The sequence below is a fragment of the Leptosomus discolor genome, chromosome 5 (genome assembly GCF_034619465.1).
Source record: "Leptosomus discolor isolate bLepDis1 chromosome 5, bLepDis1.hap2, whole genome shotgun sequence".
Classification (NCBI taxonomy): domain Eukaryota; kingdom Metazoa; phylum Chordata; class Aves; order Leptosomiformes; family Leptosomidae; genus Leptosomus; species Leptosomus discolor.
The window spans coordinates 7,044,413-7,067,588 of record NC_141395.1 but is presented as its reverse complement, the minus strand read 5'-3'; the positions used below and the strand labels follow the sequence as shown (position 1 = coordinate 7,067,588).

General features: G+C 42.4%; 1 protein-coding gene across 1 annotated transcript in view; it reads left to right on the top strand.

Moving 5' to 3' along the window:
• Positions 1-22,705, top strand: part of THSD7B (thrombospondin type 1 domain containing 7B) — a 274,844-nt gene extending 252,139 nt beyond the window's left edge. Inside the window, exons 20-27 of the mRNA XM_086465473.1 lie at positions 5,644-5,789; positions 11,000-11,159; positions 11,499-11,672; positions 11,762-11,857; positions 12,929-13,011; positions 14,566-14,758; positions 20,710-20,797; positions 22,624-22,705. Coding sequence (XP_086321599.1) covers positions 5,644-5,789; positions 11,000-11,159; positions 11,499-11,672; positions 11,762-11,857; positions 12,929-13,011; positions 14,566-14,758; positions 20,710-20,797; positions 22,624-22,705 — 1,022 coding nt within the window. The remainder of the gene's footprint in view (positions 1-5,643; positions 5,790-10,999; positions 11,160-11,498; positions 11,673-11,761; positions 11,858-12,928; positions 13,012-14,565; positions 14,759-20,709; positions 20,798-22,623) is intronic.
• Positions 22,706-23,176: the final 471 nt, after the last annotated feature.

Sequence of the window (23,176 nt, the reverse complement as noted above, 5' to 3'; positions counted from 1 at the left end):
CTGAGTGTTGACATGAGGTAATGTGTTGAAGGTTTTATTCAAAATAAGCTTGTGACATTGTTTCCCAGGCTTCTGATGTGCATTAGACATACGGCTAATGGTCTTTAAGATTCAAGAGCCGTAATGTATATTTGAATCAAATTCACTTAAGGTCAAAAAGAAAAAAGCTCTTAACTTCCATAAAGTGATTCCTTCAGATGGATTTCAGAGATCAAAGTATGTTACAGAAAAAGCTTAATATTTGGATTAGTGGTGTTCTTTCTTTGCTGAGCTTTTAGCCCCTTTGTAAAGTAGTGCTTTCTTAACAGAAATGAATAATTCATGGACAGTGTTTTAACAACACACTAGGAATACTATTAATTCCAAATTTTATTTTTTCCTCAAAATCCATTTTGGAGCATTAATGCTCATGTTGCTGAATGGACTTAAATTAATTTTTTGAGTGTTCAAACACTTACTAAAATAAACAGAGCTACGTGTGCAAAAGCAGGTTGTAACTTCTTTATGGCTTTTAGCATGCTGAAGGACCAGCTCACCCTGTATAATACCTGAAGGTTTTTTCATCCTCAGCTCTTACATTGCATAGTTTGCAAATCCTAAAGACTAGTTGAAGAACTTATGGTCACCAGTGCATGCAAGGAGCAGTTACATCATGTCCTAAATCAGAGCTAGGCTTCTGCAGAGGAAAACTGGAAACTTCCGTGGCTTGCCGAAGCAGACCTTCCAGTGAGTGTCCTGGCTGTAGATGCCAAACCTCATTAAGGCTATTTGAATCACACAAACAAGCCCAAACTCAGCTCAGTCTATGGGTCATTTTCTGGTCCTCAAAGACCATCGTTCTGTTATACTGCTAGCTAGAGAGCTGGCTCGTACAGTTCAGGCCACAAACACGTGCGATTTAAAAGCTGGAAATACTGTTTTGTGAACCTACGACAGCTAAGCAGCTGGGACAGTCCTAAACATTATAAGGAAGCCAAATTTTGCTTAGTATCATATGAATAGCTTTGCAGGGACCCAAGAGTCGTCTGAATCTCATCCCAAAGCAGGAGAGTCAATGAAACAAAAGTACTTTGCATCCAAGTTATTCTGAGCACATGGTTTATTTTACTGCAGCCCCAGTCCTGATCTGAGTTTTGCTGCAGCAGCCATCAAGTGTGGAGCTACACTGATACCAAACATCCATGATGGAGGAACCTTGGCACCAGTCTTGCAGCAGTGGCCTTTGTGTGGTTCCAACAGCAGAAATACTGTCATTTCAGCTTCTTCACTGAATTCCAGTTGGTTATAAATGCTACTTGATGATGCTATTAACAGAGAAGACATTAATTATGTATTTATCTACGGGTGGTACTTCACAGATGAATACAGTGAGGGTTTCCTACCTGAAGGTTCACAGACTGCAATACCTTTGAAATCATCATGAGCTTCTCACAGGCATTTGTGAGAATAGGATGAAGCCTCAAATTAGAGAGGGAAAACCAAACGAGCTGTGGGAATTGGCTGTAGTAAACACTGATTCGGCTTTCCTTTGCCAAATAAGTAATTGCCCACTATTTGATAAAGCTAAAATGCAGGGCTTAGATGCATGGTTCTCAGAAATAATTCACAGCAAATCAGTTACACGCACCGTTACTGGCGGTGCTCACAATGATATCCTGCTTTTCTGGCTTTTCTTGAAGAGCATGTGAAGGGCCTGCTGAAGTACCATAAATGGCTTCAGAGAGAAACATAATTTAAATATAATTCAGATCAAAATCTAGTGTTGCTGGCTTTATGCTTCTGTGTGTTTCTTAACTCAGGCATTGTTGCTAACATTTTTATTCTGTCCATCTCTTCCAGTAACGGTTTGCTGTGATATATTTTAATGGATGGTACCTTTCTCTTCCTCAGGTTTTAGTTTATGGAACAATGCATTTAAACATGAAGCGGTGCTGCTGTGTATGTGGCACCGACAGCTAATATGGTTCTGGTACACAGCAGCCAAAGGCGAATATACTGATTTTTATAAATGATGATGAGTAAAGTAGATCTCTCTTTCCTGCCTGCGCTGAGCCTACGGAGATGTGTAACTGATATCTGCCTGCTGCAGATGTACTTCTGGGCAGCATCTGTTCAGGATGCTGGCTAGGGCTTTAGGCTGACATTGGGTTATATATTAGGGTTCCTCCTATCAGTTGCTATACTGCTGTGAAAAGATGTATAGTACTGTGTTAATGGATGATGCTCCTACGGCCTGAATCAAAGTTACTGGAGAGGTGTTTGGTAAGGATAATCCTCAGCAAGTTGTATTTCCTTTGTTAAGGCAAATGAATACATGAGGATGCTGAATTTTTCTACGTAAATGTTTTCCAATCCCGTATGATTTCTCCCAACTGGTCTAACAGGCGTGCTCAGTAGTATAAACCCACCCAGCCCCATGCTTTGCCACTTCTAAAGCTGATTTCATCGGATAAATTATGGGATTTACCTGAGTTACCCAGGGTTGAACACGCTGCCGTGCCCTGTTCAGTTGTCAGAGCCCAGAAGAGACAGTAGCGGGTTGCAGAGACGTGTGCCCTGACACCAGACTGACCCATGGGACAGAAATGAGGGGGACATTCATGTGTAGACATCTGAAAAATTTGGTGGTTATGTTTTTACTGATTCTTCACCGATTTGGGAAAATGTTTTTGGTTTTGCCTCCTGAAGAAGAAACTTTCATGACTTTTTCTCGCTTGCTACTCAAACTCGGCATGCTTCAGTCTGCTGATGTTGGGAGACATTGCTGGAAGAGGGGCCACCAAAACCTCACCCCAAGCTGTGGATGCCTCAGTGCCTGCTGGAGGGACTGGCCATGGGAAGTAGATGAAAAGCCCTATTTATCACCAGTCGTGTTTGCTTGTGAATTGTCCTAACCTGACCTCCAGGGCTGTATCTAAGTGACTTGATCCCTGCCCTAGTCTTGCGGTTGCCTGATAAGGCTGTGTTTTGTGTGCTCTGCTCCTGCTCATCAAGCAGAGAACGATGTGTCAGTAATTTTGACTGGGGTGACCTCTAGCAGGAATTTTGATCACCTTGGTTTCAGCCTCGATGCATCACTTTGTGGGAATAAAATTCAAGGAACGACAAGAATTCTTTGCATGAAAAAAATCTGATTCTTCTGATTTGAAAGTATGATCCTATGTTTCCTAAATTTTAGCCACTTATGCAAAATGGAATTTTAAGTGACCAGCATTAACAAGACTAGCCTCTCCCCACTCCCTTTCAAAGCTAATTACAAATTTGAAGATATGAAGAAATACTTATTTTCAGTTTTCAACACACTTTCTGTCTTAATTTTTACATCACACTGCAGAGCAGAGGAATAGTGGTGTTGCCAATTCATTGGGAAATTAAGGAAATAACTAGGATTGCTTTAACTCTTCCAGAGTTTGTATCAGAAGCAAGTTAATTTCCGATGCAGTGAGATTCTGTTCTCCATAGGCAGCAAAAGATAACATATTTAAAAGTAAAAACGAGGAGTTTTTCTGCTACTTGAGTGGTAACTGAGCACCTAGATTTTTGTGGAGTGAGAAAAAAAAATCAGAGCTTTAAGAAACTCACTGCAGTGATTGTGCAGAGAAAGATTTCAATGAAATTTTTGTCTTTGATGATTTGTTCATAGTTTAGAAAGAAAGTGATAGACTAAATTAGTCCAGCAGCAGCTGACCTTTGTGAATCTAGTGAGTTTAGATGGTTTGGATAACCGACTGTAGGAAAATAAAATGTAAATAAAAAAAGAATGGTTGTTAATTCCTCTTAAAAGGAAAATCGTGTTTTCTATTCAATGATCTTCCTGTGTACATTTTGCTAGAAAGATGTTAAACAGAGGGTACGAAAGGAAATTATTTCTTTAATTAAAATAGCTTGATGAATGCTTCAGGCTTTCAGATCTCTCCTAATGAAATCAGATCTTTTAAGCTTAGGAGATCTTTTCCATAGCTGCTGTTTCAGGAACTTGTGCCTGTGCTGGGGCATCCTGAAAACCCCACGGCCGCGGGCTCCCTACGGTTTCCCAAAGAGCCTTTTCTGTTGCTTACCAGTCCGCAGCATTCACAATTAAGAAGAATCCAGCAAATTTGGTCCATTGCTAGAGAGGAAGAAAGAGCTAATTTTGGCTTGTTGGGCAGGGGAGGGCTGCCATGGGGTTTGCCAGCAGCAGGCTGGGGGGATTCTCTTCCCTTGCTCTGACCCCTGGTGAACTGCAGGAATTTCTTACCTTTCCTTTCCTCTCAGCTGGAAAGACTTTTTCCCACCTCCTAATGTATCTGATTCCGTGATGGCTGAATGCACAGTTGTGTAGATAAGAGCCTTTATCATCACTTCTGTTACAAACTCCCCAGGTCCAGGGGATTAGAATTGGAAGAGGAGGAAGTCTTAAAATTGGTTTAAATGGGTTTAAAAATGGAATTCAATAGGTCAGAGCAAGGGAATAGCATTGTAAAGGTAAGAGAGCTTGCTAAAGTATCCATCAGTAGCTTTTTCAGGTGTGTCTGCTTTTAATTTTTATTTGCTAAAATGGTTTTGGAAACCCTGCTCTGTAGACAGTCACGATGACAGTTATTAGAGATGTACCATAAACCCAGCTGCAGTACCGTTAATTAGTAAGTGTGAGCATAAATAGCTGGGAGAATGATCCGGCTGGGTATCACAGCCTCCCCACTTCGCAGGGGTGTTTGCTCCCTGCCAGACTCCCCTCTACTCACGATTGCAGCTAAATGACTGCGATCCAAGTGGGAGGACTCCACTGCAACATGTCACATCTTTCCTCTTCAGTGAGCTAGCAATTACCCCTTGCCTCTGTCTTGTGGCATCTATGTGTCCTTATTACCCAGACCTTTGTTTTTTTTACCTGCCTCTCAAATCCATGCCTATTGAAAGTCAAGACAGAAATTTTATCCCTGGCACAATCTTCTGCATCCCGTTGCATAAGGGCTTTTTTTTTTCCCCCAGTTTTGTTTTTAATTGGAGCTGGGATTCTAATTGAAACATTTTGAGTGAAAACATTCCTGGATGTAAATGGACAGCAAAGGAGATGGAAATGGAATTGCTGTAACTTTAATGAATATACTCAGTTTTATTATTTCAAAAGTAGTAACATAATTGCTTTTTCCATTCAGTGGCTGAAGAAGTTTTCACCAATAATAAATAGGATTTTAATGGAAATGGCAGAAGTGGTTATGGACGGTAATAGCCACCAGAGTGTTTGCAGTTTTCAAATTAGATGCACATAATTGCTCATAAAAAGAAAATTTCATTTGTTAAAAATCTCTGGAAACATATTGAATGTGTGATGTTAGAAATGATGCTGCCATAGGAATTATTTTCTTGTCATATTTAATAATCAGGATTTAGTCAAGTATTTAAATGTGTTGTATAAACAAGTAATATATTTGGAAAACATACAAAACTGTGTTTAAAAACTGTGTTTGAAAATATCAGCAACTGCATCACTTAAAATTAGCAATTGCGTCCATATTATCCAAACAGTCTTCCCAATTAATTGCTTTTTAAACAGATTTTAGTGGTGGAAAATGAACGAGAAATGCTGGTAAATCGCAAAATCTGCCTGCCTTTCTTCCTCCGGGTCTCCTTCACTGTGTCCTGTCTTCTCCCCTCGCCTAGGCCAGATGGTGCGTGGGCGCTCGGTGGTCCTGCGGGCAGCGGGCGAGGGCAGACCCTGCCCGGAGCAGCTCACCCAGCACAGGAGCTGCCCGGTGAAGCCCTGCTACAGCTGGCTGCTGGGCCCGTGGTCTCCCTGCAGAGTCCAGGTACGGCTTTCTCCTGCACTCCCCGAGGGCTCCTCGGGTTCCCCGCGGCCAGGGTCAATGACAAAAATCATCGTGACGTGGCACAATTGATGGAGGCTGCCGCTCGTGGGTTAGAGGTGTCTCGATGGCTGTTGAAGGTGCTGGTAAGATCCGTAGGAAAGCAGGGGAAGTTCGGGAGCGGAGAACCTCTGCACCTCATCTTCCAGACATCAGCAGTGATTTATAGCAGTATGGGTTCAAGTACCGCGAGCTTATAGAGGCATAAAGGAGATTTACGGGGTAAATGTGCTTGAGTGGGCATAGTCATGGTGACCTATAATTTAATTATATAAAATAATTCTAACAAGAAAATAGATATGCTAGATTTCAAGAGAGCTTAGCCCTTTGTATCTTTTTTCTTTCTTTCACTTTTTTTTTTTTTTCCTAAAGCATTGTGTAGCAGGTCTTTCCCCACAAGGTCACTGGTACAGAAGTGTGAGTTATTGTATGAAGTGCTGGTTTCTACTTTCTCCTTATCCTGGGTATCTCTTTAATGATCTAAAAATGGCTGGATTCAGTTGTGCTGTGCTGTCCCTACACTCAGCACCTCTGCTTGACCCTGGAGCTGTCATTTTTTCACTGCCAGTGACTTGCATCAGGCTTCAATTGACTTTTTGCCCTCTATGCCTTTTCTTCTCTCCTTATCTGTTAGATCACATTTCCAATATTAAAACATATTAGTCAGTAACCCAGTTTAAGCAGAGGTGAATCTTTCACAGTGAGGTTTCTTGGGCAGAGTGAAGTCCACTCGGGCTGCTTAAAGCCGGTTGTGCTGAGATGGTAGTGGGAGAAGTGTGGCTGGGGTGGAAGAGAGCCCTGTCTAGTCCCGGGGGACAGGACCTCTGTGCAGACCTGTGACTGCTTCTTTATGCCAGTAACCTGCGTAAAGACACATCCCTTGTGTTTTGTGCTTTGGCCTCTACCATGCTGCTAATGTCTTGAATACCTGCTTGGTTTCTAGATGCAGTAGATGGACATGTGGCAAATACTCCAGGTGGCAGAATAGATACCCAGAATTTTACCACAGTTTTCACAAATGAAATCTGGAGTGTGATAGTCTTTGGACAGTCCAAAATCAGAGAAACAGAAATATGTTTTATATAATGAACAACAACTCATTGCAACTAGGCATGTGAACATGGTCCATGTATGTACTGCACTCAGTATTTATTTATGTGTAACATAAATATAAGAAAATTATAACATCAGGTGGTATTTTGTCCAACTAACGTAAGCAAATTCTGTTAAACATTAGGGAAGAGACCTTCAACCGTAGGAGCTAACATAGCTGATAAAAGAATTAGTAGGGATGCTGAATTAATGCCCTGGCATACTCCAGATAAATAACACGTTGTGCAGATTAAAAGTGTGTGCATCCAGAACCCAGCTAAATTTCAGCTCAGAGCAAGTAATCACAGCCTTCCCTAACCCAGATATCATCCCACGCTTTCAGTGAGATAGAGCCCACTTCTCTCCTTAAATTACTGCCATGTAGTTTCTCTACCCTTTGCTTTGTTTTGGAAAGGAGCCATTTTATTCATGTTCACTTCTCTTTAATGAGGTGCTTAGGAATTAAATGTAGTTCATAAATACAGGGTGATTTATTCCTGTGCTTTACTGGGAAAGAAGCTTAAGCTTACTTTTTAAAGAAAGCTTTCAAAAGTCCTGTTTTCAAGGATGCTTTGTGAAATAAGGTAAATGTGTTCTATGGTAAGACCAAAACGCACATTGTGAAAGTGTCTTCCTGTAATAATATAAACAGGACAATTAATTATGCTAGAATATTTCTTCCTTGTATTATGAGATAACTGAGACTGCATTTCCTAAATATAGAAAGACTATTTAGTGCTAAGTTGACTTCATGTGAATAATTAAAAGTGTCTGCATGTTTAGGACTAGGGCCCGCTAAGTGTTCTGTATTGCCGATTTTCACAGTACGGAAATCAGTGCATTGCTCTCCCAGTAACTGCCCATGTCACACCCCCAGCGGGCGTGGGGCATTTCTGCTGCATTCAGAGGGATGCAGAACTTGGGAAATGGTCAATACACCTCATTTTAAAGAGGTACCTCATTACATTAATCATTTCCCTACTGGAGTTGAAGTGGTTTACCCTGATTAGCTTAAAAAAAAAAAATATTAGCAGTGGCTGACACTGTTAATTATTTTTCTATTAAAGGAATATAAGTGAAGTAGCTAGACATTATCAAGCACTAGCTGCCTAACATTCATAAGAAGACCAAGAACCCTTCCTTTCTAACGTGTTTTAAAAGCACTCCCTTAAATGTGATCATGCAACTGTTCCTCATTAGAGAAAACTTCTACCTGATTAAATGCTCATCAACCTGTGAAAGCGTTGCCCAATCAGCTCTTTACCTAAAATAATTGTGAACACACATGAACCCCAGTAAAAGCTGAAAAGGGAAAACTTTTCTTGAAGGTACATCTGGGCAAAGCATCTCATTAGGGCTGCTGTCTTTTGTCTTGTGACAGGAGAGAAGGTTTGTGCAGAGGCTGCCTTATGTTAGTGTGTTGGTCAGTTCAAAAGGTACATGGCTGCCAAAACAGTCCTGGTGTAAACCTTCTCTGTATGTTACGGGTGGTCGGTTGGGGTGAGGGGGGTCAGAGGCAGAGGCTCTGTGCAGGTGCTCCTGGAGGGGCCCGTACCTCCAGGCTGTATTTAGGGAACCCAGGGTGGGTTCTGCATCCTCCGTAGGGTCAGCGTAGAAGTTTTTGCAGCCAAATGGAGGGAATCCCCTCTGGAAGTCAAATCCCTACATACTTCCTGCCAGGAGCTCTTAACTCAAGAAGCAAGTTCTGGCTCCAGGCAAACCTCAGATGATCACATCTTCCAAGGAAGAGCATTTACAATACGGATTTGGTCCCCTGAGTTTTGAATATGTGATCGTTTCCTTGGGAGTTCTCCTCTGATTAGCAGCTATTCCCTGCGTCCTCAGTGTGCCATTGCTGCAGCGAAGTTCCTCTGATTCCACACCTATTAATTAGATCTTTAAATGTACAATTTTGGGAATATGAATAATTTTGAAGATGATAAGGAAGTTAATGCAGTGCTCCTGCCTTGCTTGTGACCTTACCAAATATACCAAAAGACACCTACTGTAAATGACGTTTTATCTTTTAAGTGTGTTCAATTGATTGTAAAAACACAGTGCTCGTCTTGAAAGAAAGCAAGCAAATGGAAGCCACTGTTAAAAAGTGAACATTTATCTTTTGATTGTTTGAGAGTTCCTGGTTTCTATTTATTTTTTATTCTAAACATTGGAAAAGATGAATGTATTTCCAATATTGCATGACAGAAGAATGAAGAATGTGTTGTGTGGACTTTTATAGGAGAGACTGCTGTACCAAAAAAATTTATTGTTTTCACCTATTTATATCTCGGTATATATTTATATATTTGCTGTGGTTTGAACTCTGCAGGCAGACAAACACCACACAATATTGATACATATATAAATACTTATATATTGTTTATAGAAGAATAAGTATCTTTTAGAAAACTTTTTTGTCCTCTGCAGTCATTTAGTCATTCTTTGAGCCACTTTGAGCTGAAAATATACTGCAGTTTGATTAGTGCTCGTTTCCCATGAGGATTTTCTCCACATCGTCTTCTGTTTCCACCAGCCATTTCTAAGAGCTCTAACCCAATTGACAGCTACATGAGTTATTCACACACCATTAATCTCAGACCGCAATAGAGGTTTCAGTGGTGAAACAGTAATTTAGAACAGTAAGTTACATACTGACTAAAGTGAAACATGGTGTTAAAAACTTGAAATCTGGCTGCATATAGTAAATCTACACTAATATTTCTCTAAGACACTTTGCAACTGCTCTAAATCCAGCTGGTTATGCTTTTATTTCCATTTCATTGTTCGTCTGGAACATGAGGGATAGAGAGAATGAAAAAAGCTACGAGGTGTATGCATGAGAGCCATTCCTGCTAGCAAACGCACTGCTGAATGAATGCACTCAGTAGGAGCCATTCTGTTCTGCAGATGAAGTCCATTATTTTAAAAGAATCCACTGCCAAGTGATCCAAAGGGGCACTTCCCTTGGTTATATAAAAGCAATGTTTCATGTTTCTTCTTGAGTTTTATTTATTGAATTTTGTAAAGTGCCATTTCCGCAGGACTTCAGGCGCGTGTTCGTAAAGCCTGACACAGGTTTAAGGTGTGCACCTCAAACGTCATTGCAGCTCTGTTTTTCAGATGAGAACGAAACAATTCCAGCCTCTAGAAATAGCCTCAGTGCTTCAGCTCTTACAGCATCCTCAGCCCTTTTTCATTGCTTTAGCCAAACTATTGATTTTCCATAAAGGAAGTCTTCAGCCAGTACTTTGGCGTATGGCTAAGTATTTCAGAACTGGGCTGATGAGCATGGAGTGGCTCACGTGGAGCCTCCTATGTTTAAATGGGGTTCAGTGCTAACAGGTGATGGCTGACTTTGGGTGGTGTTTTGATAGAGTTTGTGACACAAGTTAGTGATCTCTGTCTACTCCAGAACCAACAGCTGCCTTTAATAAATTACACAAACAGCCTAGTGTGCAATAACCCTTGCAGTCTCATTAGGTGTGCTGGAGGGGTTTTGCTGTTGCAGGGTTTAAATCATGTAAGTGCTCCTGTTGAGCTGTATTGTCAAACAAGGTGAGTGGAGATGTCCGTTCCTTATGGCCAGGCTCTGCTCTTGACCTCTTTACAGAAGCCCAGAATTTCTGTGTTCATATAACTGGGCAGTAATTAAAAATCAGTAAATTCACTAGTTCTAGTAAAAGGCATGGAGTTCTACTTATTAGTATCTACTTTGGACTTGATGATCTTAGAGGTTTTTTCCAACCTAATGGTTCTATTAGTTCTACTGATTCTAGTAAAAGGCATGAAGGGCTGACCCCAAAGACAGTAGTTATCTTTTATGGTACCTGCCTCTTCTCCAGCTTTGGTTACGATACACTTCTCTGTGTGGCTCTGCCCCAGCTTCTGTAAAGGTGTGTACGGAGGAGATCTCCTTCTGTCTTCCCATAACTGGGGATAGTATTGCAGTCCAAAGACCAAATTTGTGTTTTTGAAGTGTTTTAGGTGAAATCAACTGTGTTTCTTCTGTTGTTTGCTAATGTCAGCGATGCGTGTCTCTGTTTGCTTTTATCGTTTCATAGGGTGGACAGTGTGGAGATGGATTGCAAGTCCGCAACCTCACATGTGTAGTGCACGATGCATCTGCTTCTGCTACATCCAAACCAGTAGAAAATGCATTATGTGGTGAGCTGCCATCGAAAGAAAGTGTGCTCCAGTTACCATGCTCTGTGCCTTGCCCAGGTAAAGTCTTTAAAAAGCCATGGTGCATTTCTGCCTGTGATAGCTGTCTGAGATGGAGATGCTTCCATAGCTCTGAGTACTGTCAGCCATCATAGTAAAAAATTCTACTTCAGCAGATCAGGCAAATGCTGAGTTTGCTGTTTCTAGATCACCTGAAAAAGACTTCTTTTGTTTTTTGAGAAAACGAGGTTCCCCGTGAAGCAGAAAATCTAAATATTACATACCGCTGGGTAATAAACTGGGGGTATTTCACTATTAGAGCTGTTGTGTGCTTAGTTGTCCTTATGCTTTAAGGCTGATTCCTTTTGAAAACCTGGGATTTGTTCTTTCAATGTGCAGGTGACTGCCACCTGACAGAGTGGTCAGAGTGGAGCTCCTGCGAGCTCACCTGCATCAACGGCAGGAGCTTTGAGACAATGGGGCGCCAGTCCCGATCCAGGGCGTTTGTCGTTCAGTCTCCTGAGAACCAGGAGAGCTGCTCTGGACAAGCGATGGAAACACGGCCTTGCTCAGGTAGCGTGGTCACAGCACTGCTTCCTCCCGTTCAAGAGTTCATTTTGGTTTTGTTGCAAGGTGAAGACTAACTGGTATTGGTATTTCAGGAGGGAAGTGTTATGACTACCTGTGGAAAACCAGCCTTTGGCAAGACAACGTACGCACAGTGTGGTGTCAGCGCTCAGATGGAATAAATGTCACAGGTATATCCACAAGTTGTGATGCACCATAATGAATGAAAGGTGTCCATCCAGGTTTTTCTTCTTCTGCATCAGTTGCTCAGAGGAAAGTTGGACATCCTTCCTAACTCCTCCAGAATTTCAGTTAGTAGGAAAGACAGATGGGAGCTTATCAGCCTTGCTTTCAGGTCAACATCACACATGTATTACATGAGTATTTGGGTGAGTTACCCCTACTGTTGGGTGGGTCACAGGAAGAAATGAGTGTACGTGTACTAAAAGGGCTGCCCGGGCTGCCTTGCACAACTGTTAGTGCAACCTTCCTGTAACTGTGGAGCACAGAAGAGAACATCACACATGTGGTAGAGAGACCAGCTTCTGTACCTCTTCTTCTGTTCAACACAGAAGAATCTCAGATTGCTCAAACTGTGAGATTCCTGCTGTTGCCCTGACCTACAAATTCTGCCTGCGCAGGATGAAAAGGGAAATTCATGGTCAGAACTTTGAAGCTCCACGAGAGATTGGCAAAGGCAGTAGGGCTTGCACATCCATAGGATCTCTCTCAATATGCACAGGGTGAATGAGGAAAGAGTAGAATGAAGATGCAGATATTCTTATCTAGTTCTATTTATAATGACTAATTAAGATAATAACAAAAGTTTTATGTGCAAAGGTTGCCGAGTAAAGAGCTCATCATCATGTTTTTGTTCCTGTAGAAGCACAGACTTCCCCAAGTGAGGGTGGGCAAAGGCATTATGTGTATTATGTCTTCTTTTGTAGAAAAGACATTAATGAGGGCATAGAAGATCTGCATCTAATTCCCGATTCTGTCCCAAACTTCCTATGTGGCCTGTGGCAAATTGCTTAAATTTGTATGTCTCTGTTCTCCATTAACAAGATGGGTATGATAATAATTCCCTGCCTTGTTAAGGCAAATTAATTAATGCAACGCCTACAGATATTATGCTAATGTGCTCAATAGTCTAGTATTTAACTACATAAAATAAGCAAGCAAGCACTTCTTATACTATGGTGAACTAAGTCAAAAACAGTTTAGAACGTGCCCTTGAAGGTACTCAGTCTTTTCTTTTGCAGGAGGTTGTGCTCTTCGGACAAAACCTGCAGAAGTTCGGCACTGCAGCCCAGCGTGCAGAAAACCGTTCTCCTACTGCACACAGGTAATTGCCCGCTGCAGAATAAGTTTGAGAAATTAACACCACAAAATCTACTCAATTAGCTTCTGTATCTTAAATGCATTCCAGGACCTAGAAAATAGTTTAGTGTTGGTATGGTACCACCTCGAGGAACTTGTGGGAACTTCAATCTGAAAGGAAACAATAAACCTGCCCAAACAAGTGATGGAGTATTTATGTGGTGTTACAAGTTCGGGTTTGTTCTGTGGAGGGGTTTTGGAACCTCTTGGTTTAATTTTCCTGGAATGCTATTGTACAGTCCTATAGAAAATTGTTTAAAACTTCTGTAAAAGAAGAGATAAAAGAGTATGTCCTCTCCTGCTTCTCCATGGACGCAGAAAGCCCCCTTGAGTGTAGCAAAGCTGTAGCAGTGTGACCCCACCATCCCTGTCCTGCCTTCTAAAGCAAAACTTTTTTTGCTGAAAAGTTGAGCAACACTTGCTGAATCATGGAGCCACTGCCACTTCTTTGCCTCTGAGCAAACACAAGCCCAGAGGTTATGGGTGTCCCTTCCTGCAGTACTGAACACCAGAGTAAGAGCTTCCCAAAATGCCTTATCCATGTCTGTACTGTGATGGAGTATAAAATGCAGAACCCTTACAGCATCCAGAGGCAGCTGGGGTTTAGATATTTATATTTTGAAAATAGCCTCCACAGCTCTCAGCTTCAGCTGAGGTATTACCGTTGGAAGCTAGCTCATGGGTAATTGAATGTGTCTGAGAGGGTGGTTGTGAGAGTACTCGGAGTCTACAGGAACATAAAAACGATGGGTAAGCATGAATTTGTTAGCTATAAAAACTCTTGAGATTTCACCTTTTGTCCAAAAAGGCCCAGGATCATGTTTGTCAACAAATGGGGGATGTAGTAGCAACTAAACCGATGTCAAGAGTTAAATTCTTATGAGAGATGGTGAATCAATCGCCTGTTTGGATTGTAACCAAAGGATATCAGACCCTTAGTCAGGCATTATAAGGTAATTAGCAAAGAAAACCAATTTAAAACAGCTGTTTTAAAGTAGAAATCCAGAAATGGAGTATCTGTTTAGCAAACCACGGACTTCTAAGAAACCTCTTGAAGAAACTGCATCCAGGGCAGTGGATATTTGTCTGTAAGAAAGTAACCTTCATTTCAGAGAGCCCTGTGAAATACTGGAGTGGAAATACGTGGGGAAGTTTTGGGTCGGAGGTGGGATTGTTTCTTTTTCATCTCTTCTAAAGCCCAGCAGGGTCAGTGGGAAAATTTTTATTGACAAGAGGAGTGTGGATCAAGCCACGGATGCCTGTTATTAAGCAAATTAGGATGAAAATGTTTGTATGTTGGGGTACTCCATAATTACTGACTCTTTTTCAACCAATTTCCCAAAAATATCGTGGCTTTTTGAACTGCAGTGGGTTTGCGGGCGCCATTTCCTGGCTTGTTTGGTTTGGTGGTGGAGAAGTAGCATGTGCAGGATATACCTTGCAGTTTCTTTATAGTTTGCCTACAATTTGCACTGTTCTGTGAGTCTGGTTTAATACTGATTTCCCTTTTATCACCTAGAGAGGAGTCTGCGGTTGTGAGCGAGGATATACAGAAATAATGAGATCAAATGGTTTCCTGGATTACTGCATGAAGGTACCAGGTTTAGAAGATAAGAAAGCTGATGTTAAGACCATTGCTGGAAAAAATAAACCTGTCAACTCAAAAATGCATGACATTTTCAAAGGATGGTCTATTCAACCTTTTAATCCAGGTGAAAAACTTAAATATGAATGGAATAAATTGTCTGTACAACGTTTCTGTAGAAGAAAGGTACAAGCTTTGTAGATCATAACATCAGAGATTGTGTCTGGGAGCTGCAGAGCAGCCTCCCTGTTTCCAACTCGCATGCCATCTTTCATTCCTTTGAGCCTATACAGAGTAATCACGATCTCTTATGTTGAGAGATAGCAAAGACAAAATGAAGCAGTAATATTTTGCAAAAGTATACTCATATGTGATTTGGGGGGACGCTTTGAACTATTATCTGGTGATGTTCCTGGAAGTAATACGTTTGGACCAGGAAAGATTTTGATCACTAGGGCTTCTGAAGATTCAGAGCAGAAAGTACTTAAGATTTCATTAAAGAAAACATTGGTTGTTTCTTGCTGTATTTCAAAAGTATATGAAAAAAACAGCGTAGAAAGCATAGAGTGTAGAGTTTTAAGTGTTGAAGTTAAGACATTAAAAAAATGGCCCAGAAAAAGCAGGCAAGCTGCTGTGCCCAAGCAGTGCATCCCACATGGATCTTTGACTTCCACACCATAAAATGCTTCCCAGTTGGAACCATGTACTGGACGTGCCTAGACTGGTCCACAGGTCTAGTGCTGTAGCTGTAATAGCTGATTACCATTTTGACTGTTATTTTGCAAGATTAATTTATTCAAAATAAATTTCTAAAATGCAAATAGGACTTTAAAATGGGAGTCAAAGGTTTTGGGCACATCAAATTTTACTGAAACACATTAGTTCTCCCCATAGTTTAAAATACTGGGAGTGCAGTCTTCCCCCTCTTCTGTTACCTGACATTACATTTATGTCCTATTAGTTTGTAATGAACACGAGACTTTAGAAAACATGTAATGAAAGGTTCTGTTACGGGATTCAGGGAGCCATAATTCTGTCTGATATATATGATCACACTTTGAATGTTACATTTACATATTTGATTTGCATACAGTAGTTAACCTTTGCGTTGACAGTCTCTGAGCTCATAGAGCTCGGTCCAAAGCCTTTTAAAGTTGTCTGGTTTTCGATCAAACCCATCATCCAGAAGCCCACGCAGTTCACCAGCAGTTTGAGTCACAGGTTTGGGGTTAATTGCCTTTTTGTCAGCATCTGTGGCCCTCTGTAGGTTGTCTTACTTAGGTGTCATCTCTTCAGCTGGTACCTTTATGGGGTTAGAAAAAGGGAGAGATGTGTAGGTGGATGCTGCAATCCTCTCTTTTTAAATCAGCATTCGAGGCTCCAGCCCTGCAAACTTCTGGTGGGCTTAACCTCAGTGCAGCATCTGTAAGCCAGTTCTCCCCCAGGGACTACAAGACAGAAAGAGGAACTAAGAGCTTTTCCAGAACATGGTGTTATTTAATTTTAGGGCAGAAGTGTTAGAGGAACAATATATAGGAAAGGAATAAATGTGCTCCGTGTGTGCTAAGTGTATCACCAACCCCATGGCATCCTGCAGGTAACTCTTCAGTCCGTATGTGCCCTTCAGACCTCAACTCAAGGCTGGTGCTCTTCAAATCACTCCCTTTTGTATAACTTCTTGACAAAATATGTAATTACTCCCCTTAAACAGGCTCTCAGGTTAGCTAGTCTGGGGGTTTGCAATAATTACTGCTAGCTGAGCCAGGAACCTGCTGTTAACCTACCAGTTACACTCTTGAGAGCAGGTCTATGGTGTATGCTGCCTGTATGGATGGCATTTACTGCCCTTCAGTACCATAGTCCTTGACATTTGTGTACGTCTAAGGACTTATATCTGTCAGTAAAAGTATACATGCCTTTCTTCAGTTAATTCGTGATTTCCTTTCCTGTTTACAGTTTCGAACACAAATTTTATTACAATTTAATGAGGCTGATGTTTTTGTTCTTTTAAATGCTCTGCAGGAGTGCACAGAACTGATTCCGAATCAGGCTGTGTTTCTCCTTTCTTTACCACACTCTGGGAGGCCAGAGTTCAGGTACAGAAACTTTTTTCAAGTTGAGAGGCAATTTAAATAGCATTGTTTAAATTGTAGGATGACATGGTCCAGTGCCTTTACATTGGGGATGGAGAGCATAGCTGCCTTCATAGCAGACATGGTGGGATGCCTTTTTGTGGCTGTGACAGTCCCTTTGCAGGACTGCTAAATGTTTCTTGGCCATCTCCAGTTAAGAGGGCGACAAATTTCATACCCAGCCTTCAGCAAAAAACCCCCGAAAAACCGAACAAAACCAAGACCTGACAAATGGAGCATTTTTCACGTGGGAGATAAGCTGTAAGTGTTTTGAGGAGAAGAGAAAATCTGTGAGAGGTACTCAGCCCTCCCACAAAGGCTGGAAGAAAAAAGAGAAAGAATGGGATCTGATTAAATATGTTTCCTTTTGAAAAAATTCATCATTCAAACATAAAATGTAAAACAGGCTCAGTGATTGTGCGTGAAGTAACTCCCCACTCACATGACTGAGTTTGAAATGGCCTCTGTCAAACCAGGTCTGTGGGCACAGCGCAAGTTCATATTCCTGCCTCCAGTATGTATTAAGAGCTCTCTTGACGTGAATCAACCAAGACTACTGCTGCATGGAAAAAATACCATTGCTTCTCCCCACAAGGAAAGCTGTACTGCCAGAACAGAGCAAGAAACAGAAATATTGATCTTTTAAAAATTATTATTATTAATGCAAAGCTTGTAATTAAGGGCTTGTCCAAATAACATGTTTAGAGACTTTCTGTCGGAAGGAAATGTTTCAACACACTCACGTGTGCATGGAGGGGTTCCTGCAGGGGTCACAGAGTGGGTCCCCTGTCATTGCAATCCAAACGCTCCTATCAAGAGCCTTACCTTCTCTTAAAGCCAGTTACGTCTCCTGCTCCTTGGCCCAACTAGAAAGCTCTTGTACAACTTTATCCCTCTTACTATTACAAAGCGTATTCTTGTTTTTATTATAAGCCGAATTTATTTCCATTTGTTGCCCAAGGGTTTTTCAGCTCTAAGTAGCTTGTTCATTTGTACTCACTGGTGTTTACCCCAGCTGACCCCCAAGTATTTATGGACAACAATCCCACCGCTTCTCAGTCCTCTTTTCTTTAGGCTAAACATATCAGGTGTTACCTGCATTTCTGTCTGGGTCAGCTCAACTTTGAACTACCTTTGCCAGAGCAGCCACTGGAGCTTCTGAGCCAATTTACTGCAATTATCGTAAAACCATAGACTTGGTTTGGGGTGGAAGGGACCTTAAAGGACACCCAGTTCTAACCACCTGCCATGGGCAGGGATACCTTCCACTAGACCAGGTTGCTCCAAGCCCCCTCTAACCTGGCCTTGAGCACTGCCAGGGTGGGGGCTGCCACAGCTTCTCTGGGCAACCTCTGCCAGTGCCTCACCATCCTCACAGTGACAAATTTTTTCCTTACGTCTAATCTAAATCTCCCCTCTTTCAGTTTAAAGCCATTACCCCTCATCCTGTCACTACATGCTGCTTTTGTAAAAGGTCCCTCTACAGCTTTCTAGTAGGACCCCTTTAGGTACTGGAAGGCTCCGTAGGCTTCCTTTTTGTGTTTGAGTTTCTCCAGGAGTTCCTTGTTCATCCACACAGGCCTCCTGGTGTTTCTGCATTACTTCGTCTTTGTCGAGATGCATCGTTCCTGAGCTTGGAGAAGGTGATCCTTGAATATTAACCAGCTTCCTTGGACCCGTCTTCCCTCCAGGGCTGTATCCCGTGGTACTGTACCAAGCAGTTCCATGATCTCCTGAAGTCCAGGGTAGTGAGCTTGCTGTGTGCCCTCCTCACTGCCTAAAGGATCTTGAACTCCACTATTTCATGGTCACTGCAGCCAAGGCTGCCCTTGGGCTTCGCATTCTCCAACAGCCCCTCCTTGTTGGTGAGAACAAGGTCCAGCATAGCACCTCTCCTCGTTGGCTCCTCTTATCACTGGGAGAAGGAAGTTATCATGAACACATTCCAAGAACGTCCTGAATTGCTTGTGCCCTGCTGTGTTGTCCCTGAAACAGATATCGGGGTGGTTGAAGTCCCCCATGAGGACCAGGGTTTGTCAACATGAGGCTGTTCCTATCTGTCTACAGAAGGCCTCATCTGCTCAGTCTTCCTGGCACTATATGTGCCCCCACTGGAATGTCACTTGTCCCTGCCCTCCCTTTAATCCTGACCCATAAGCTCTCAGTCAGCTCCTCATCCATCCCCAGGTGGAGCTCCATGCACTCCAGCTGGTTATTGACATAGAGGGCAACACCCTTTCCTCATCTTCCCTGCCTGTCCTTCCTAAAGAGCCTGTATACTTCTGTTCCAACACTCCAGTCACAGGAGCCATCCCACCACATCTCCGTGATGCCAACGGGATCATAGCCCTGCAGATGTGTGCATGTCTCTTAACTCCTCTTGTTTATTCCCCATGTGACATGCATTTGCACAGAGGCATTTAGATTGGGCCCCCAGTGAAGCTGACTTACTGGCTGGAATTCCTTTGTGCTGCTCTTCAGGTGCTCTCCTGCTGACCTGTGATCCCTCTCCAGGCTCTGGGCATCCGGTGCTGATGCTGGCATCAGACCGGTAGGAGTGGCATGGATTGAGGTTCCCCTCACCTGGCAACTTTGGTTTAAAGCCCTCTTCGCCAGCTTGGCAAGCCTATGACTGAAGATGCTCTTCCCCTTCTCTGACAGATGGACCCCGTCAGTCCCCAGTAGACCACATTTCTCAAAGCGAGTCCCGTGGTCTCAGTAGCCGAACCCCTGGCTATGGCACCAGTCCTGTAACCATTTGGTGATTTGCCAGATTTGACTGGCCCTTTCAAACCACTTCCCTTTCACTGGAAAGACTGATGAAAAAAATACCTCCTTCAGTCCCTTACTGCTGCTCCCACAGTTCTGTAATCCTTCTTGATACTCCTCAGACTGCTCCTGACTCTATCGCTGGTGCCCACGGGAAACAAAAGCAGCAGATAATAGTCAGTGGATTATTGCATCCCTGATACCAGCCCCTGGTAAGCAGCACACCTCTCTAGAGGCTGCATCAGGTCAGCAGATGGGTGTCTCTGTCCGTCTCAGAAGAATGTTGCCTGCAACTATCACCCATTGCCTTTTTTTAGTTGGGCTGGTTGTTATACGGGGAGCTGATCCAGTTGCCTTGCTCAGCTCCAGCATCTCCCCTGATGTGATGGGTCTTTCCTCTTCAGTCTGCAGAGCAGTGAAGCAGTTCTGCAAGAGCACTTCAGGCTTCAGGGGAACTCTCTTCCTCCTGCAGGTCCTTGATATTGCAGTCTTCCATTTTTCTGCATTATTGGTCCCACTCCCTTCCGTGTGTGCTGATAGGGGAGTTTTTGGTTGTTTAGTCTTGGGAGTGGGTCCACTGCAGACTGCTGTCTAACCAGGCTGTCTACCTCCTTCTCAGCTTCCCTGATGCTACGCAGCCTTCTCATGGCCTCAGCTACCTGCTGCAGGAGATCCTCCACCTGGGCACACCTATTGCAGGCAGGTCCGCTGCCTGTCCTTGCCCCAGGAGAAAGGTCTAGGCACTCGTGCCTCTGCTCCTTCCCATGGGCAGGAGCCTCGCCGGGTTGTGTTTCTTGTGCTGCACCATAAGCCTGGGCTGCCTGTAATGAACAGCAGGAGCTCAGACAGAGGGGAGGTTATGAAATAATACTGCTTTGGAAAACTGAGACGAAGAGTTCATTGTCATTTTTCATTGAGGAAAATCTACACACCTTACCAAAGTTAAGATTTTGTCTTTAAAATGATTGATTTTTACAGGAATCCTTTTTTCTATCAAAAATACGGGGTTCATGGATTGTTCCCAGACGGTCCTTTCTGTGTTTTCCATCAATGATGCTGCTAATTTTGCTTGTGTGCTTTCTCTTTACTTAATCTCTTTAAGAATTTGTGTATTTTAGAATGAAGTTTTTTTTTTTCCCCTTTTCTCCCTCTGCCCTTTTTCCTCATCTTCCAACAGATGGTAAACTGAAGATGTGGGTATATGGAGTATCAGCTGGGGGGTTCCTTGTCATAGTTTTCCTGATTTTTACATCCTACCTGATGTGGTGAGTATGGCATGTATTTTGTCCTTAAATAAAAGCTAGTTTGCTTTTATTTAAACAATCCAAAATATATCCCAACACTCTGTGTTGCAGAGCTTTAATCCTCCAGGCTTTAGGAAAGGGTGGAACTTGGGTTACTTAACTGCCTTCGTTTGGCCCCTACCTCGGAGTAATTTAAAACTCTCCAAATTGTAAATGTTAATAGATGTGATTGTGAAGAAGTATGGTGATGATGCAGGGAAAGAATTCTTTTTGGTTATCAATAGGCCCTTAAATTTATTCGGGCTTCTGTTGGGATGAGAAAGAGCTTTATATTATATTCTTTAAAAAAAAAAAAAAAAAAAAAAAGATAAAGTAATACTGAAAAAAGGCAAGGAGGCTGATTGGATCGAGGAGCTGGCTTCCACTCAAGGAAGGACTAAATAGAATAGGGGCATTCAGTTGGAAAATTATGTTTGATGTGGGAATACAATAGAGATCTATGAAATCATGAATGGAGTAGAAAAGGGCGCTAGGGAATTTTTATTTCCCACAATATAAGAAGTAGGAGGCATCTGATGAAATGATCATTTAAAATAAACAGAAGCTTTTATTTTTCACACAGTGCATTATTACCTTGTGAGTTTACCACTGCTGAGGACGGTGCATGCCAGGAAGATAAATGGATTCAAAGATGGCATAACGGTTCATGGGAGATTGGGTCTCTTGGTGTTAATTGTGGTTTTCTGGATGTACGCTCCAGCTCAGGAAATCCTTAAAGTGATTGCAGTGAATACATCAGATGGAAACATGTCCTGTGTCTAAAGCTGCTGTTACCAGCCGCTGTTAGAGATAGGGTGCCGAAGCCCTGGTCTACACCAGTGAATCACTGGTGGTGGGCTTCAGTGATGGGGCAGATGGCTGCCCTCCTCCAGAGCAGCAGTCGCCCCGGGCAGGGGTCGTAGGCCTAGCTTGGCAGAGCTGGCGTTGCACTCTCTGGTTTGAATATCTGGGAAGGCACTGCCTTTGATGCGTCTTGGAGGATACAGAGGGAGCAGTGGCCAGCGTCCGTGTGTCCTGCAGTGCCCACAGCTGGCCCTGAGGACCACAGAGCTGGCCTGGGCTTTACGAACGTGAATGGTGCAGCTGCCCCAGCCCCTGTTGGATCAGGGCAGGCAACCAGACATCCACAACCATGACCTGACAGCATCGTTGCCTGCTTTCATCCAAAATTACTTTATTCTCTCTCTCTTAGTCTTTCAGTCTCTGTCGCCAATTAAAAGCTTAAATAACAGCGTTTGATGCTGCTTAGGGGTGTCAGCTTCCTTATTTGCCAAGCCATGTAGCTGCCATTTCTCTATGGCTTCGCAGTGGAGCATACAGAGGATTTTTTCAATAACATTACATAGTTCTCCTTCACTTGATGGCTGGTGAAGAAGTGTATTTCTCAATAATAATTATTGTTGCTTCAGTACCGTGCCAAAGAAAAAATGAGAATATCCCACTCCTAGACAGTTCACGTTTCAATTTTTCTGCGAGGTGTTCCTTGTTTTGTCAGCTGTGAGAAGACACGGGAGACAAATATGCTTTATTTCCTCTCCAGATGAAGAGCACAGTTGGCTGCCCATTTTCAGCAGGCTGTGTGACTGTACCACACACATAATAGCACTCAGGCAGGTCCGTGTGTTTTTTCTCGGAAGTAGTCGCTGTACTGCAGTGTCACATACTTGCAAAATTAAATAGCCAGCACGGGAAGTGGATTTTTTGTTGAAATTTGGGGGTTGATGGTGTTTCTGAGCTTATTACAGCTTATAATTTTGTCTCCTGAAATATTTTTCTTTTTGTTGCAGCAAAAAAACAAAGCAGCATCAAAGCACTCCTCCGCAGCAGAAACCTCTAACCTTAGCCTACGATGGAGACATTGACATGTAATGTAAAAAGGAAATCCAAATCTAGACATCGACTGCCTTAACTGCTTTCTTTTTTGGAACTCTCCGACTTCTCAGTTTTTTGAGGAATCTCCTGATGTGTAATGTGCCAGGCAGAGCAGAAGTATTGCAAGCTTAAAATTTTGCCACCTCTTTATTAAAAAAAAATGGAGTCAAAGATGTGGATCTTGTGAAACTATTCTGAAGAGACCAGAAAATACATCTCTTCCTGTTGAGCAATGGGAATAAAAAGAATAATAAGAGAATCTACAGACATCAAAAGGAATTAGTAAAAAAAAAAAAAAGGCATGACAATCCTGAAGAAAATGTGACATTTGCTGTAAATGACAAGTTTGACACGGCATCATTATGCACTATATTAGTGCAGGTTCTTTATTCTTCGCATACTTCAACAATGAGTTTTCTAGTGTTTACATTTCATTCAAAGACTTTAAAACCAGATCATGTATTTTGA